At 49.5% G+C, this 17113-nt stretch overlaps 3 protein-coding genes across 3 annotated transcripts in view; all 3 read left to right on the forward strand.

Annotated features, from left to right (window-relative positions):
- Nucleotides 1-17113, forward strand: part of LOC120848696 — a 39539-nt gene that overhangs the window by 11880 nt on the left and 10546 nt on the right. The window lies entirely within an intron of this gene.
- On the forward strand, nucleotides 11166-12310 carry LOC121048381. Its single transcript, XM_040504641.1, has 2 exons — nucleotides 11166-12079; nucleotides 12165-12310. The coding sequence occupies exons 1-2, from the start codon at nucleotides 11174-11176 to the stop codon at nucleotides 12210-12212; spliced, it is 954 nt and encodes a 317-aa protein (XP_040360575.1). The 5' UTR covers nucleotides 11166-11173; the 3' UTR covers nucleotides 12213-12310.
- On the forward strand, nucleotides 12357-16745 carry LOC115311520. The gene is made up of 2 exons (XM_040220711.2): nucleotides 12357-12759; nucleotides 16149-16745. Exons 1-2 carry the CDS (start codon nucleotides 12580-12582, stop codon nucleotides 16314-16316), a joined length of 348 nt encoding a protein of 115 aa, XP_040076645.1. The 5' UTR covers nucleotides 12357-12579; the 3' UTR covers nucleotides 16317-16745.

Raw genomic sequence — 17113 nt, forward strand, 5'->3', positions numbered from 1 at the left:
CTTAAACAAAATATATTTCCACTTGAACCACTTAAAATGTTTCTTCTAAGATAGTCCCCAAAATGTGTAACAAACTGACTATATACACTGCGAGACAATGTTACCGCGAACACGACGTTGGTCGATTTGTACTTTGAAACACTATTAGAAGGTATCAAATTGTACCGCTTAGGTTAGTGGCCCAGATGAGCACTTTCAGAGACACGAATTATATTGATGGCAGTCCTTCGATTTTTTGAGAAAAACAGTAAAAACCGACAATCGCTTGTTCGCGCTAACAGTATCGCGTTTTGTTCAATAGGGAAATCATAGAATGACGTAGGCAAGCACTTTGTGTAAGCTAAAATTAGCGTTGCCATAAGGTTTTCCAGCGCGATGCTATTTTTAGGGTATCTAAAGCGCTTACGTACGTTATTTTAAACCTCCCATATAGTGAATGAGAAATTTCGAAGAATGAAAATTAAGGCAGGTTGATGAGCATTTGACTGCGACTTCATTTTCTTACGATTTCGAACACTGAACCTTCGGACGCACAGGAAAAAAATATAAACCACAAAATGCTATCGCCTTGTTGAGGAAGTCGAAAGGGAAAATTGCGCCATCAGAAATGCGACACTACAATTTTGATAGTTCGCAGTTGGCCCCTATCCTGCACGGCACCACCATCTGCAAGCTGCTGACGAGATATCCTTCTCAAGGCCTCATCCCGTTTGATCACATCGATGAAGCTGTAAATATTTGAGTGATCCGTTCCATAAGCAGCGTTTTTCTTACGTTGCCACGTCTCTAAGGTTGTTTCGGGAGAAGTGAGGTCTGCAAGGAGAGCCATTGGACACTTGAACCGACTCAACTGTTAAAGAATAATGCAAATGAATCAACTCAACTGATAACGAACGACGGTCGAAGCGAGAAGGTCGTCTTGGGATGGGCGAAATGAAAACGGATGAAACGAGAAGGTTGTTTTGAGCCGTGTCGAAACGGGAGAGTACAAACGGGAAGGTTGAAATGAGAATGAGTAGGAAACGCTAACCACCCGGCTTCGCGGGTTCAGTGGTTCTTTCTGAGGGAATACACGACTGCGTTGAATGAAGTTGGTGACGATCGACTAAACTTTTATTCTCGGGGTGAAGTTTCTGTGGAATTTCGAAAGCGAAGAGTGCCCGTGCAGAGCTTTGATCTACGCTCGAGGTGCACGAATGCGCGAACGCGTTCCCTTGGAGCTCGCTTCCGCAATATTTGACAATGTGAAAACACTGTGAAGTCGAATCACGTACAATGACGGCGTGAAGTGTATCAAGGTCGAAGTGAATGCCAGCACACGTTTCAAGGATTCCTGATAGCACAAGGATATAGGCGGAATAGGATACATAGCTATTTATTCTCGAATGGTCTAAATGACGTTCAATTAGTTTCACAGTTCTAACACCGAATAAAACGTCTGTCGCTTAATTTTCAGATGTGGTCCGGCACAATTTTTCAAAAATTATCAGCCACATTATAAAAGCGTTTTGCCGCCAAGCTTTCCGTAATTTTATTGAACGCATCTGTGCAAAATTTTCATCTAAATTCTGAATATTCCTCTTATTTTTTCTTTCTACTTTCGCTCTCTTGGCACTTCCAGGATAGATTGATGGCTCCACACTCGCGCCTGTTGGTTCGGAAGATCTATGTGCTGAAACTGTGTCAATGCAGAATGCTGTCAAATCAGCCATAACAAAATTCCAACTCTTTTTCACTGTCCAGCTGTAATGTAGAGAGTATTTCATGAGTTAGTGACATGTTTCTTTACTATCACAAGCCCCTTCTTTTCAGTTACTCCACCAAACCAGCTGCTAAATACTTTTGCGGCACATCTTTAGAGCTTTCTGTACCCCTAGTTAACGTTTGTGAGTGTACGTGTTCTTCCCAAAAGTGTCGCCTTGATGAAGCGTTACTCCGGTGCAAAACAAGGCTAACATTAACTATCGTTAGTAGCTTCTCGGTGTCTAGTTCGCATTTTTGTAAAACTTGATCCACCTGAGCGAACAAAATGCCGAAATATACGGAGCGTTGCCATGGCCAAGTAAGTAAGATTAAGATTTTAATGGCCCAGCGGCAACGGTGGTTATAATGCGCCAAACAAAATGTGTTTTAAAGATCAAGAGAAACAGATGCTAGGTTACAGAAACTTTTACAACTGGAGTAGACAGCCAGTTTTGTTAATAAAATCAAAAACTCATCTAAGTGGTGCTAAAGCGTTGTCGCCAAGTAAAAACATAAGATAAAAGTGAAGATGGTTTCTAAAAACTTCCGAAAAACATGATACGCGCAGTTGACGATAAAACATACACTTCCATAAAATGTGTAAAACTGTAAGTAATTCCCCGCAATGGGCACAAATTGTAACATCTTCGCCACAGAGAATGTACATATGTGTTGAACGTGAATGCCAATTCTCAAGCGGCACAACAGAACCTCGAGATGGCGGTTTTTAAGAAACGAACTTTCCCAGATGCCTATCATGGGTTTAATCACGTGGAGCTCGATGTTGGTTTTAGTGTTTCATTCTAACTGCCACGTCTTTAAAAAATATTTCTTTAAAAGTGGTTTAAAATCCTTGTGGGGCAGGTCAAAAGATACTATTGAGTTCGTGGCCGATACAGCCAGGCGATCTGCGTTCTCATTTCCTTTTCATATTACATCCGAGACGAAGAGCTCTGTTTGCTTTAAAACGAACATGTTGTGTAAGTACAGTCTTTGTAGAAACTCTGGAAGAAATATCAGCTGAGACACTTTGTGAATCGACGAGAATTACTGCGTTTAATACACTGTTGTCCAGAATATGCTCAATGGCTAATAAAATACCATAAAGCTCTCCAGTGAAGATGCGTGCCATTGCGTCAAGCTGCATAGCTCTTCTAAAGTTATTAAAATAAACTGCACAACCAACGGGACATGAAGATTTCGACCCGTCGGTATAGTACTCGGTGCAACCTCTAGATATCCTTTCTTGCATAGATAGAAACTCTTGGTGAAAGAAACTGTGAAGCAAAGGTCTTCCCACTGTATTTGTTGAAAGACCAGTCACAACATATGGGTACCTCATTCCAAGGAGCAATTCTTCCTATAGATTTCAGCATGTTAACACCACTTACAGAAGAAACAGGCAGGATGAGAAAGCTACAAATACGCTGAACTCGAAAACCTAGGGGCGCACAATTGTTGGCATGTTTGCAAACAAGTTACAAAACTGAAGGGTGTATAAAATACTATAAGCAGGAGTTTTCGGATCCGACAGAACTTTGTAATAATAACACAGGCTGAAATACTGTCGGTGTTTTTCAAGACACAATAGGTGTGTGTCTACATACAAGCTTAATATGGGTGATGTCCGAAATGCCCCAGTGGCAAGCCGGAGTCCGAGGTGATGAACTTGATCCAACATCTTTAGTGTGGAAGGTCGCGCCGAACCATAAACAATCGCTCCATAATCCAGGCGTGAAGGAACCGTAGGAGGCATCGCCTGTCAGATCCCCAAGATATATGTGACAGCACCTTAAGGATGTTTGAGAATTGCAAGCACTTCTGCTTTATTTCCTTTAAATGAGACTTGAATGCAAGCTTTTTATCAAGGATCATGCCTAAAAATTTGTGTTCGTGCTTCACCGATATTTCTGTGTTATTCAATTGTAAGATTGAATCCGAAGACTAACCTCGTCGCAGGGAGAAGGGCACACACGCAGTTTTCTGTGGGGAAAATTTAAAACCGTTTTCATTTGCTCACTTGCTCATCCTAATTATTGTGAGCTGCAACTTCCGTTCACAACTAGAGAGGTTGCAAGACGAAAAAGATATTTGCACGTCGTCCACGTAAAGCGAGTAAGAAACGGATGACGGTATAACTTGAGCCAGACTGTTTATCTTAACTGCAAATAAAGTGGCACTTAAGACTCCGCCTTGGGAGACACCATTTTCTTGTAACAAGACACTGGATAAAGTCGAGCCTAATCGAACTTGAAATGTACGTTCACTTAACAAGTTCTGCAAGCAACGGAGCATGCGGCCGCGCACTCCACAGTTGTTCAGATCTCGAAGGATACCATATGTCCATGTAGTGTCATATGCCTTCTCTAAATAAAAAACACTGACACACAATGCTGCCGGTGTACAAAGGCCTCACGTATGACGGTCTTAAGCCGAACCAGATGGTCCATGGTCGACCGACCAGCCGGAAAGCCACACTGGTTAATGCCAAAGAAGTTTTTCTCTTCTAGAAAAATAACAAAAAAACATGAGGCGGCGATTTATAAGTTTTTCACAGGTTTTTCCCAAGCAGATTGTAAGTGCTATGGGGCGGTAGCTTGTAGCCAGAGAGGGATCTTTTCCAGGCTTCAACAATGGTATAACGTGGGCACATCTCCAAGAATGCGGAAAAGCAGCAGCTTCCCAAAGGTAATTGAAAAAGGAAAAAGGAAAAAAAAACACTCATGAGACAGTTGCTTGAGTATCTCGTGAACTCTGTCTGGCCCAGGTGCAGACTGTTTTTTTAAGCTGAGAGCAACTTTACGTTCACCCATTGGGAACGGCCTGTTCTATGCAACAGAATTAAAGCCTGACATAGTCATTTTCTGCTTTTCAGCGGTAGACCGGAACTTTAAAAACTCCGTACTTTAATTGAAAGAATTACAAACACGCTGAAAATATTCTGTGAGGAAGCCTTCTCGCCCTATTAGAGACACTGAGATTGAAGAAAAAAGTTAAATTTTGAAAGCATGGTACTGCCCGCGAACTTTTTTGGGACGATCCCATACTTCTTTAGCAATGACAAAACCATTCAAGGATGAAACATACTCTGTTCATGAAGCCCACTTGGCCCGTCTTCGCGTCCACCAAGCTTGCGCTCTTTTTTTTTTTTTTAAGCTCGATCAGGTTACGGAAGGTTGGATATCGCCGAAAAGTTCCCCATGCCTTGCTCTGGCTTTTCCGAGTGCTAGTACATTCGTCATTTAACCAGGGCTTGCACCTCCGGGGGAGATTTCCTGAAGTCTCTGGAATTGAAGCGGAAGCAGCATTTATAATGCATTCTGTAACATAAAGCGTCGCATCTTCCAAAGTCATATGAAGAAACAATGAGGGATCAAGTGTTGCTTCTAAACCAAAAAAAAGACTAGACGGCCTTTTCGAACTTCCATCGCGGAAGGCGAGTTGGTATCGATGAAACTGGTAAAACGCTCCCTAACATTATGGGTAGATGGTCGCCGCCAAAAGGATTGTCTAAAACATTCCCTGAAAAGTATGAAAGCAGAGATGGTGATGATAGTGATAAGTCGATCGATGTAAAAGTATTGTGGGCAGCACTAAAAAATATAGGTTTTTAATATTCAGCAAGCAGATTCCAGTTGATAATAAAAGTCGTTCAACGCCTCCACCTCGAGAATCTTGACGAGAGCTTCCCCACAGGGAATGGTGGGCGGTAGAATCACCAAGAATTAAAAAAAGTTTCGGAAGTTGATTGATGAATGCTTGAAGTTCATGAAAATGCAGCGGAACATTAGCTGGTAAGTACTAGAGTATACTAGAGTGATGAGCGTGGTCAAGAAGGATGCGAGCTGCACCTGCCTAAAGTGAAGTTTTTAAAGAAACTTTGGCACACGCCACTCCACTCTGAACCACCACTGCTACATCACCCGAAGGGCTTGAGGAATGGCGGTCCTACCTAAACACTTGGTTATGACGCGAAACCTGCGTGTGCGAGTCAGTCAGGTAAGTCTCTTGTAGGCAAATAGCATCAGGGAGGAGCTCATTAAAAATGAATTGATGTCATTTATGATACGTTGAAGGCCGCGACAGTTCCACTGCATAATACCTATATTGTTAGCCAGTGCGAAGTGAATATTCAAACCGGTAAAAAGTAAAATGAGGTGACTATGGCTTAAAATCTATATTTTTGCATGGGGCGTTTTTCTTTTTTACAGCCTCTTTCTGCTGGCGAGTGGAGTCACTCGTGGCAGAAAGGGAGGAGTCAGATCCCGCGAGGAAACTTTCCTCGCCGGACTTGGGTCCACCCTCGTCCATAGGCTCCTCAAGTGGAGCCGGGGGAGACGTGCTGGGGTCGGCAGCCTTAAGGGCTCACTAGGTCTCTGCTGGGTCGAGACGCAGGGTTGCCCCCGTCCTCGAAAAGGCAGGGAGGTAGGGGCGGTGGGGGGGGGGGGGGGGGGGGGGGGGTGCCATCCCCTGCTTCAGGGTGGACGTTGAAAAAACAGCGTCCACCGTGTGGTTGGGGTGCACTGCAGCTGGCACTGCTCCCGCGGGTTTTAGAGGAAACACTGACGGGAGACACAAACCCTCTGGAGATGTCTGTGTTCCCGCCAATGCCATCACGGGTCGTGCGGGTCCCCCGCGGACGACCTCGGCATACCGTCCTTTCGATAGGAAGGAAAAACTTTTTTTCGCTTCATGGTAGGAGATGTTTTCTGTGGTCTCCAAAGTCAGTATTTCTCTTTCTTTCCATTTCAAACAAGAGCTCGAATATGCTGGTTGACGGCCATCACAGTTGACACATTTCGATTCGCTCTCGCAACGTCAGCAACATGCTCTTTATTGGAGCACTTCGCGCAAGTGTCACTTCCCCGGCAGCTCCGTGACCCATGGCCGAACCTTTGGCACTTAAAGCTCCGCTGAGGATTCGGAACATAGGGGCGAACACGGCACATGAGGTAGCCTGCCTTTATGGTCTCTGGGAGAGTGGTGGTGTTGAAGGTCAGTATAACATGTCTCGTTTTACGCTCTACACCCTCATGACGAAGGGTGATGCGTCGAGCAGCAACAACTCTCTGTCTGAAAGGCCTTCGACGAGTTCTTCCTCAGATGAGTCCATTAGGTCGTCCTCTGAAATAACTCCTTGTATTGTATTAAAGGAGCTGTGCAACAATTTCAGGGCTTTGCTTAAATAATTGTGGAAGTTGATGCCTGACACTTCTGCAGTGAACCACAGAAGACAGATTTTCACTGGATACCCTAGTTTTTATTTTAAAAAAAAATGAAAAAGATCCAGGTTTTTGCCGCCTCTCAACTCGTGCATCGTCTTCTGGGTCACGTGCACAGTGACGTCACTTGAGTAGGCGCGGAGTTTTGGAAAAGTTCTCTCTTTAGAGCCATCAGCGAGCAGCGAGAACTCATCCGCTCGCAACCGCGTGACCACCCGTCCTTGCCCGTCCGGCGCTGTCCCCCTCCCCGTCCGACTTCTGGCGGCTGTTCGCGGTTTCATGGACCTAGGATAGACGGCGCCACTAAAACTCCGTATAATAAAAGTTTTGTCGATGATACCAGGGTTTTGACGCATTTATATATATATATATATGTTGGAACGACAAGATTTATAAAAAAAGTTACCTTTTATCGAGCAGGTATTCGCACAACTTGCTATCTTTCTTAGAACTACCCAAGTGACGTCACGCCGCTTGTTTCTCATGGCCGCCGCTCGTGGCTGCAGGTCGGGAAATATTCCTAGTTTTGCCTCGCTATTACGCGGCGGAATCGCAACATTTCGATGAAAGGAGGTGTGTTTTCTGCCATTTGTGACACAGTGAACAATATCAAAAGCAGAAAATGCCAATTCTTTCAACGTTAAAATCGTTTCACAGCTCCTTTAAGTTTGCGGTGTGGCGTAACATTTACATTATAGTCAGACACAGCATTGAGGAAAAAAGGGCATCACTTTGCTTTTTGGTGTTGGTCTCAACAAGAAGGTCACCAGATGCCATCTTTTTTGCAGAGTAATCCTTTCCAACTATTCCTTCCAGTAACTTGGCGACCAGGAAAGGGGGCAGTTTTGCAAGCGGTTTTTCTTCTTCAGAGTGCAACACAAGGAATTTTGGAAATTTCTCACATACTATGTTTGTTTCGGGAGTGACTTGAGCTTCCGCGCGACCTCCTTTCGGAGGCCGATCAGGAAAGGCTTTGTCGCGCAGACCCATATGAGATGGGAGGAAAGTTCAGTGCACGGGTGCACCGCCCACCACGGAGTCCAACAAGGGGGCAGGTGATGTGTCATAGCAAGATGGGCTTGGCTGATACAATTACTCTACCAGTGCTGCCCGGGCACTATACCTTAGTGTGGTTGCAGGGAGGGACCTGTTTCTCCACAAGGTTGACCCTTGCCGCATAAGAAGGTGAAAAGGAAGGAAGAGCGTCTAGGAGAAAAGAGAAAGAGGTGGAAGGAAAAATGAAAGAAGGGAGAAGAGGGTAGAATAGGCGACTGACTGAATCATCCTGATCGAGCCAAGCCAGGACACCCGTCTACAAGAAGCAGAGGCCGAAGTGGTGTATTGACTCGCCGGGAAGCCCCAAAGGGTTTAAACATACCCCGGGCTCAACTCAACCACTAGGGTCCCCTTTTCCCCGGACATAGTTTAAGCCACGCACAGCCACACGTGGGCGGGCGAACCCACATGACTCGGGGTTCGTAGTGACGCCACTCACCATGCACCTACTACAGTAGGTGCCCCCTGCGTGCGGGTATGGTGGCCCACGTGGCTGGGGTCCGTGGTGACGCTACTCACGAAGCACCTAGCGCATAAGCTGCAGGCGCCCCCTGCGGAGCTCGGTTTACGCAGAGACGCCACTCTCCGATCACCTGCTTTCACAGGCGCCCCCTGCGGGGTACACTCTCAACAATAGGGTAGTCGTTGGGTACTCCATTTGGGGTAGTCAGAAGCCGTCATATATATCGCTACCCCCCTCCCCTTAGTTATACTAACGACCCCGTGGTTAGTCACACGACACGTAATCAACAGGCAGTCACAGTGACCACCCCCAAAAGCAACATGGCGGCCGGCAAGCGACAGTGGAGAAATACGAGTAAGGATGGCAATGTGGGTTAGTTGGTTCATACTGACGAAAAGGCAAACAGAGCGCAGTAAACGGGGACTAGAGGAAGTGCAAACAGGACAAGCGCTGACTCTCAACTGAAATTTAATCACATGGAAACAAAACAAAGAAAACAGCAACTCAGCCCACGTCACATGATACATTCACCACGTGTCCAAGAGACTCAGGCTTTCGTGGACACGTGGTGAACGTATCATGTGACGTGGGCTGAGTTGCTGTTTTCTTTGTTTTGTTTCCATGTGATTAAATTTCAGTTGAGTGTCAGCGCTTGTCCTGTTTGCACTTCCTCTAGCCCCCGTTTACTGCGCGCTGTTTGCCTTTACGAGTAAGGCCTAGCGAGCTGGACTGCTTTTTGCTAAAATACGATTTTCAAGTGCGTACGCCCGTTCCCTGCCTTCCGTGCACACTAAAGTACTCCAAAACGCGCCTCGAAGCACCGGCACCGCACCTGTTACGAGTAGGCCTAAGAATCGAGTCACTCTCGGTTCTTAACAAACAAGCCTCGGCGCCGCGGGTCACCTCGCCAGTGAGTCCTTTGACGTCTGTCCTTGATGCGCGTCTTTTAGTTGTTAGACAAAGACAACGTACCGCTCGATTTATTTCGTCTGCCTTCTCTGAAAGGCGAAGTCGAGCTCGCTCGTGAAGACCTGCCTTCCGAAAGTTGCAGGGAAGGTAAGACAGACGCAGACGACGTTGCAAAGGAGCCGACGACGCTCATATAGGGGGTCGCGATCAGCCAATCAGACCTCGGGGTTCTGACGTCACCGCTACCCCCTGCGCAAGAAGCAGACAAACTTGCCCTCCGCGTTGGTTTCATCAATTGAAAAAGAGCGCGAACACTCGTCAACGTAAAGCAAGGAGTCTGCAAATTGCCTTTGAGTTACTCAAGGCATAAAGATCCTTATCTCGGTACATGTCTGTGCATGCCCGGGGAAGCACAGGCGCGTTGCGCCGTACAAACTGGAGGTCGCGGTAGAACCTTCGCCTATCATTCTCGTCAGCACCATCCTGGCAATTTTTATTAATGCGATAGCATTCTTTAGCTACTTCACCCGGTGATCGCAATACGGGATCTAGCCGCGAACGCGCCGCGCATATACGCGGCGCGCACAAGCGGAGCGGCAGTACGCGCTACTTCACATTCGCTCCCTCCTCGAAGGACATGATATCCTTGACATCGCTGTAGAGGACATCCAAGAGGTCGCTTTATATGTCGTCTTTGACGTCGTCCTCTAAGATGTCATCCTCGACGTCGTCCTTGAGGTCGTTCTTGAGATCGCTCTCGAGGTCGCTCTCGAGGTCGCTCTCGAGGTCGCTCTCGAGGTCGCTCTCGACGTCGACCTAGCATGCAGATCAACCCACGCCGCGCATACGCAGATCGGCAGTACGCACACATTCACATTTGTGCTCAAGCTACGAAGCAGGCACTCATTGCCACGGCGCAAGTAGATAAAGCCACGCCACGCACACATACACATTTGCGCCCAAGCTAGGAAGCAATGAACCTTTGTCCAGTAAGTTTCTGTGCTTGTGCACACCATTCCCCTGTCCTTGCTTCCCGCTGTCGCCATTTTCGGAGGGCAAAAACCAACCTATTCAGCACCTATCTTTTCGCGTATTTCGTTGTTTTTTTTTTGGCGATTCTTCTTTGAGTATACGCTAGTATGGGACATAAAAGGCAACGAAGTTTATTACAACGAAACGATGCCTATGTATTCTGACGGGCGGATGCATGTTGAGCCGCCCTTAATTTGCAGCTCGAAGAGATCTTCACAGACGGCGCTCGTTACTGTAAAAAAGGTCCATTATCGGTTTGAATTGAGCTAGTTTGTACTGTGGGGATCGAAAAGAAGAAGAATAAAGATGCCTCGTGAGGCAGATCGAACTAGCTCGCGCTCAGGACGAGCGCGGGGTAGAACGGGCGTAGACACCAGTGAAGCGGCTGTCTTTTCTTCAGTCTCCACATTGGCGCCCAACGTGGGGCCCGAACCCAGATTCCCGCACAGTCAGGTACGTTTAGCAGGCCTTCGCAGTCGCTGCGCCTATACAGACATTGGACTACTTCACCGCCGAGCTTGTTATAGTGACCGTTAAAATGTCAACTTCGCCCCCGCTTACGCGATCCCGTAGCCGCCCCAATGCAGCGAACACAGCTCGTGCTACCGCGACTGGTGATGGAGCGGAGGACTTGCGACCGGGCTCTGATATACCCACAGCAGACTTGAAGGTTCCATTGCCCGCTGAGAGCCTTTCCCCACCGGTGCCGCTTGCACCTCTCGCCGCGTTGGGCCCATTGCCAGAACAAATGGCATTGTTCCTGGCGGAGATGTCGCGGCTCCTGCAGGAACAACGCCGTCCGCTACCACCCTTAGTTCCAACACCTCGGACGGGGACATTGCGTTTACATGCCGAGATTCCGAAATATTCAGGCTACGCAGATAGAAAATCGGTTGCTGATTTTCTTGACGAATTGCGTGAATACCAGGCGGTGTCTGAAATGTCTGAGGTTGAACTTCTATCACGCGTACTGCCGATCGCCCTCACGGGAAGCGCCGCGACATGGCGTCGGAGACAATCACCCTTCTCGACGCTACAAGACTTTTCGGAGCAGTTCAAAAATGAATTTCTGCCTCCCGATTACGGCGCGCGAATGCTCGATGAGCTTAGGGCGCGCACTCAGCACCGCGACGAGTCCCTAGTCGAGTTTGTTCGGGCGCTCCAAACTCTCTATGACAGGGCTGACCCTAGTGCGTCCGACTCAGACAAGGTGTCGCGGGCTATCCGGCAAAGCCACCCGCAGTTTCATCCCTACCTGCGTGGGCGGGTGTTCCGGAGTTTGGACGAGTTGGCCCAAGCAGCCCACCAGATCCAGGCGGACATCCTGGCCGAACTAAGATATCGGCCTCCTCCACCGCCGGAGGCTTGCCTGGAACCGTCCTGCGCTTGGACAGGCACGACCAGGCAATCCATGGACGAGCATGGGTCACGGCCAGTTCTCCCCGGAAGGGTACCCCGAGCGCTGGACCCTTACACCCACGGACTGGGCGATGGTGCTCAAGTCCGCGAGCATGGCCGCCAATACCAAGCCCCATCCAGAGAGCGATACCCAAGGGCCACCTCAGCTACTCTCCGCTGCTTCCGGTGCGGAAGTCTCGGCCACTTTCGCCGGGACTGCACCCGGCGGGTTTCAAACGACAATTCGGGAAACGAGGTAGGCCGCCGATAGCAGGGCCCTGTCTGTCGGTGGCTTCTCCTTGTTACAGGCCCTCGGTCACCCCACCGTCTCGGTTCTTCAGCAGTCTCGGCCCAGCCTCACGAGCAGCCCCGCCGGGGGCCTCCTGTGATGAGCCCGATGTTGCAGCACCTGGTGTGGCGCCCGCTCGAGCGCCCGATGACGCTCCCGCTCCCGGATTACGCGGCGACGCTCTCGCAGGCGCTCGCGGAGATGCCCCAAGTCCCGGCGTGGCGCCCGCTCGAGCGCCCGATGATGCTCCCGCTCACGGATTATGCGGTGACGCTCTCGGCGGCGCTCGCGGAGATGCCTCCGGTAGTACCAGCGCCGGTGCTTTCCCCGAGGCTTCCCACGGAGCGGTTCTCGGTGGCGTCCTGGTCCCCGACGAGACAACTCCGGAGAACAGACGTGACGACAACGGCTGCTCGCAGGAAGTGGCAGCGGCGTGGCCGCCCGTCGTCCACCCACATGCCAGAAAAATGGCTGATGCGACCACACCAGCGCGGCCTTCTGGAAAACCCGTAGACAAGTGTATGGCCCGTGCGGTCCAACCGGAACCCCGTGCCCACTACCGAACGGTGACCTGGGCGGGTCTACGAGACGTGACAATCCTCAGCATTTCATTGATCATGGGAATCCTAGCGACCATGGTATCATGGGTGAGTCGGCTGAAAGTCTATGACAAGCTACTTCGAATTTATAGGTTCCGTCCAGTCACGTACTTTATACCATCCCTTGACGCTATGCGTCACGAAAGTAGAGGTATAACAGAACCCTACATTGTGGTTAACATTGCCGGTCAACAGATCGCAGCTCTCTTGGATACCGGAGCTGCAATTTCACTTTTTGGAGACTTCGTTAGAAAATTGTGCAAAGACCGGAACATCTCAATGCGGCGTTCTCAGAGAGAGCTCCGTACGGCATCTGACCAACTTATCTCCGTCACTGAAGGAGCTCGACTGAAGCTGAGCTTTGATGGGCGACAATGTCGACAACATTTCACATATCTGCCGGGTCTCGCCTGCCCTATTCTTCTCGGTCGAGATTTCATCTCCAGGGAAAAAATAGTCCTAGATTTGTCAGCAGAAGAATATCGATATGGCTCGCAGTCCGCTACTTTCAAGTTTGCAGTCAGACCAATGCCTACGGCAGCTCGTCCTCTAGAGGGTACAATATGTGAGAGATTCCCCTCCTCGGGGTATCTGCACGTGGCAATGAAGTCATTTTCTGGCACCGACTCGGACCGTTCACGTATAGCGAAGCTTTTGGAGAATTTCTCACATATGTTTACAGAAACACCTGGGAGGACTAATATCCTCGAACACCGAATTGATACTGGAGACACTCCGCCTATCCGATTTAACGCGCGGCCCCTAAGTGTTCACAAACGCACACTCCTGGACGGAGCACTGAATGAGATGATTCGGACCGGAGCCGTCCGTCCCTCGAAAAGTCCATGGGCTTTTCCGGTCGTGTTAGCACCCAAGAAGGATGGCACCGCACGCCTCTGCGTAGATTACCGTCCTCTGAACGCGGTCACGAAGCGAGATGCATACCCCTTTCCATCAGTCTCGTCTGTTTTATATGCACTGGGGTCTGCACGGATATTCACAACCCTCGACTGTAGTAGGGGATTTTTGCAAATTCCCGTAGCAACAGATGACGTCCCTAAAACAGCATTTGTTTGCCCCAGGGGTCTGTTCGAATTTGTCCGACTCCCCTTCGGCCTATCTAACTCCCCTGCGAGCTTCCAGAGGCTCATGGATACAGTCTTGGGTGATGCAAAGTTTAACTATGCAATGGCCTACATGGACGACGTAGTAGTGTTTTCTAGTACTATCGAGGACCACCTTCACCATTTACAGGTCGTCCTGAAGCGCATGAGTGAAGCTGGTCTCACGATTAACCCTTCAAAAGTGCAACTTGCATCACCCAAAGTGGAGCTTCTTAGCTTCGTGGTCGACCAAGGATCGCTCCAGCCGCAAGCAGAGAAGCTCAGAGCAATCATAGAATTTCCCCAGCCACGAGACAAAAAAAGTTTACAACGGTACCTTGGCATGGTGGGATTCTACCGCGAGTTTATTGCCAACTGCGCTGATTTGGCCCGGCCCCTTCACCAGCTATTACGCCGGGAAGTTCCATGGACCTGGACTTCCGCTCAGGAACAAGCGTTTAAAGCGTTAGCAAATGCTATTGCGGATACTGCATCTCTGAGACTTCCTAATCTCAATGCTCCATTCGTCCTCCAAACGGATGCCAGTGATTACGGTATAGGTGCAGTATTACTCCAAGAACATAACGCAGCGTTGCGGCCCGTTGCATTCGCGAGTCATACTCTCACCGCGGCCGAATGTAACTATACGGTAACCGAAAAAGAATGTCTAGCTATAATATTCGCTTTGCGAAAGTTTGACATGTACCTAGATGGAGCGACCTTCACCATCCAGACTGACCATCAAGCATTAACATGGCTGAAAAACCTTAAACACCCCGCTGGACGCCTTGCCCGCTGGGCTCTGGCTTTACAGAAATATGATTTTTCCATTGAATACAAACCGGGAAGGTTCAATGTCGCAGCAGATGCCCTGTCACGAGCACCCCTACCCCCCCGAAAAGCGGATGACACAGCGGAACTCGTCGCTGTTGCTGACGCTGAAGTCTCCTGGGGTCTTTCTGTGAGCCGGGACGAGCTACGAGAAGCCCAGCAAAAAGACGACATGTGCCAAAAGGTATCTCGGTGCTTGACTCAGCCCCATCAAACCGATGGAAACAGGACGTATGGGTCGGTAGACGCATATGTGCACAGCGAGGATGGACTCCTCCTTCGCTACATACCGCAGGCAGACGAAGCCGACCCCACAACGTCCCCTTTTCGTGTGGTCGTACCCCGTACATTAAGGCAAACTTTCCTCCGGTATTTTCATGACAGTGCGCTAGCGGGCCACAGTGACGGTCAGAAAACCTACCAGAAACTGTGTCGCGTTGCCACTTGGCCGAGGATGCGCCAGGATGTTCTCCGCTACACACGCAGTTGCCTACGTTGCCAACAAGCCAAACCCAGGGGAGGTAAACCCCCTGGTTTGATGCAGTCAGTGGAAAGTCGTTATCCATGGGAGATTGTTTCATGTGACATAATGGGCCCCTTTCCACGCAGCCCCAAAGGAAACAGGTATCTCCTGGTAGTCACCGACCACTTCTCAAAGTGGGTGGAGCTTCACCCTCTCCGCCAACTGAGTTCCAGGACCATTTGGGACAAATTGAGGGACACCTTCACCCGCTTCGGGTTCTGTTCCCAATTAATTTCCGACAACGCATCCTACTTCACAAGTAAGGTTTTTGAGGACTGTTGCGCAACACTGGGCATCCAGCACAAGTGCACCACTCCTTACCACCCTCAAGCCAACATAGCTGAGAGGGTCAACCGGAACCTCAAAGCAATGCTAGTGGTATACACCGAGAGACATAAAGACTGGGACAATTACATCCCGGAAATGGCTTTCGCCACTCGAACTACGGAGAACCGTACGACAGGGTTCACACCTTCCCAAATAAACTTCGGACGCGAGCTGCGATTTCCCCTCGAGAACAGCTTTTCCGACGATAATCGAAGACCAAACACCTCGTACGCGAGATTCGCTGAACAACTTCGTGATAAAATCACCGACGCTGTGCGAGTGGCTCGACAAAATATTGAGTTAGCGCAGCTCGATCAGAGGAACCAATATGACCAAGGCAGGAGATCCCTAGAATTTTCAATAGGCGACTGCGTTCTCCGGCGCGTGCACCCGCTTAGTAATGCAGCAAAGGGATTCGCGGCATCACTAGCTCCTCGTTGGGAAGGTCCCTTGGAAGTTGTTTCACGGGTATCACATTTGGTGTATAGGTTACGACATGTCGAAGACGGGTCGTTAACTGGACCCGTTAACATTTGTGATCTGAAGCCGTTTGTTTCTAGACATGTCACCCTTTAGGGATGTCCTAAGAAACACAGTCCCCCGTCAATTTTTGCCACACGAAAGATTGTTGCTCATGGTTATTTTCTATCCAGGCATGCCACCTCGACGCAGCAACACCCATTCCTTCCGACGCTCTCGGAGCCGCTCCCGATCCCCCCTACGCCCCCAATTCAACCCACGGGGCCACTCGCGCCGCGCCAGGCGACATAACCGCCGTCAGCAACCGCCACGCACTGCCGAGGCTGCCACCTGGTGCGTGATGGAGGCCGGTCGAATGGTCACATTCGCGTCCCGGATGGCCTGGGAACACCAACCTCAAGTGCCACAAGGGACTGCACCAGAAGACGTTCCCCATCCCTTCCGGCGACGGACACTGACGGAGCGCTGTGCTGCAGATCTACCCGCCGCCTACGACGAGGAAGAATATGCCGACATCTGTGAACTTTGCCGCGTCCCACTCATTTCATGCGAACAACATCATCAAGGAGCACTTCACCACGACCGAGAAGACCGCCAGCGGGCGCTGGTGCGAGCTGGATCACGGGCCCTTACACCTGCCGACATCGAGGCCGCCCTCCTTATTGTTGGCCGTGCCTGCCCCGAACGCCTGCGCCGAACACTACCCTTACCACCAGAACTGGCGAACATCAGACTCAGCGACGACGAAATGTAACCAACTAATTAGGAAACTCCCTCCCCCCCCCCCCCCCCCCAAGAGGGGGATGATGTGGGGATCGAAAAGAAGAAGAATAAAGATGCCTCGTGAGGCAGATCGAACTAGCTCGCGCTCAGGACGAGCGCGGGGTAGAACGGGCGTAGACACCAGTGAAGCGGCTGTCTTTTCTTCAGTCTCCACAGTACATATTCAATGATGGTGCTGAAACAACTTGAAGAATTAACGATTGCACAAAGACAGAACAGGGGAGACACACGGAACTGACATTATGGTGGGAAAATAGCTTGAACATTAAACGATACACCGAGACAGAAGATTAAACGATTACTAAGAGACAAAACAGTCACTCAATTTCGAAATGTTGCGCTGTAGTCGCGCTGA

The sequence above is a fragment of the Ixodes scapularis genome, unplaced genomic scaffold (assembly GCF_016920785.2).
Source record: "Ixodes scapularis isolate PalLabHiFi unplaced genomic scaffold, ASM1692078v2 PGA_scaffold1__304_contigs__length_218370807, whole genome shotgun sequence".
Taxonomy (NCBI): Eukaryota; Metazoa; Arthropoda; class Arachnida; order Ixodida; family Ixodidae; genus Ixodes; species Ixodes scapularis.

Excerpts from the sequence above, each read along its gene's own strand:
- LOC121048381 (XM_040504641.1), top strand. The coding sequence starts at position 11,174 with ATGGCATTGTTCCTGGCGGAGATGTCGCGGCTCCTGCAGGAACAACGC. Across the intron at positions 12,080-12,164 it reads ACGACAATTCGGGAAACGAG|CAGTCTCGGCCCAGCCTCAC; the intron begins GTAGGCCGCCGA and ends TCGGTTCTTCAG.
- LOC115311520 (XM_040220711.2), top strand. The coding sequence starts at position 12,580 with ATGGCTGATGCGACCACACCAGCGCGGCCTTCTGGAAAACCCGTAGAC. Across the intron at positions 12,760-16,148 it reads TAGCGACCATGGTATCATGG|GCATGCCACCTCGACGCAGC; the intron begins GTGAGTCGGCTG and ends TTTTCTATCCAG.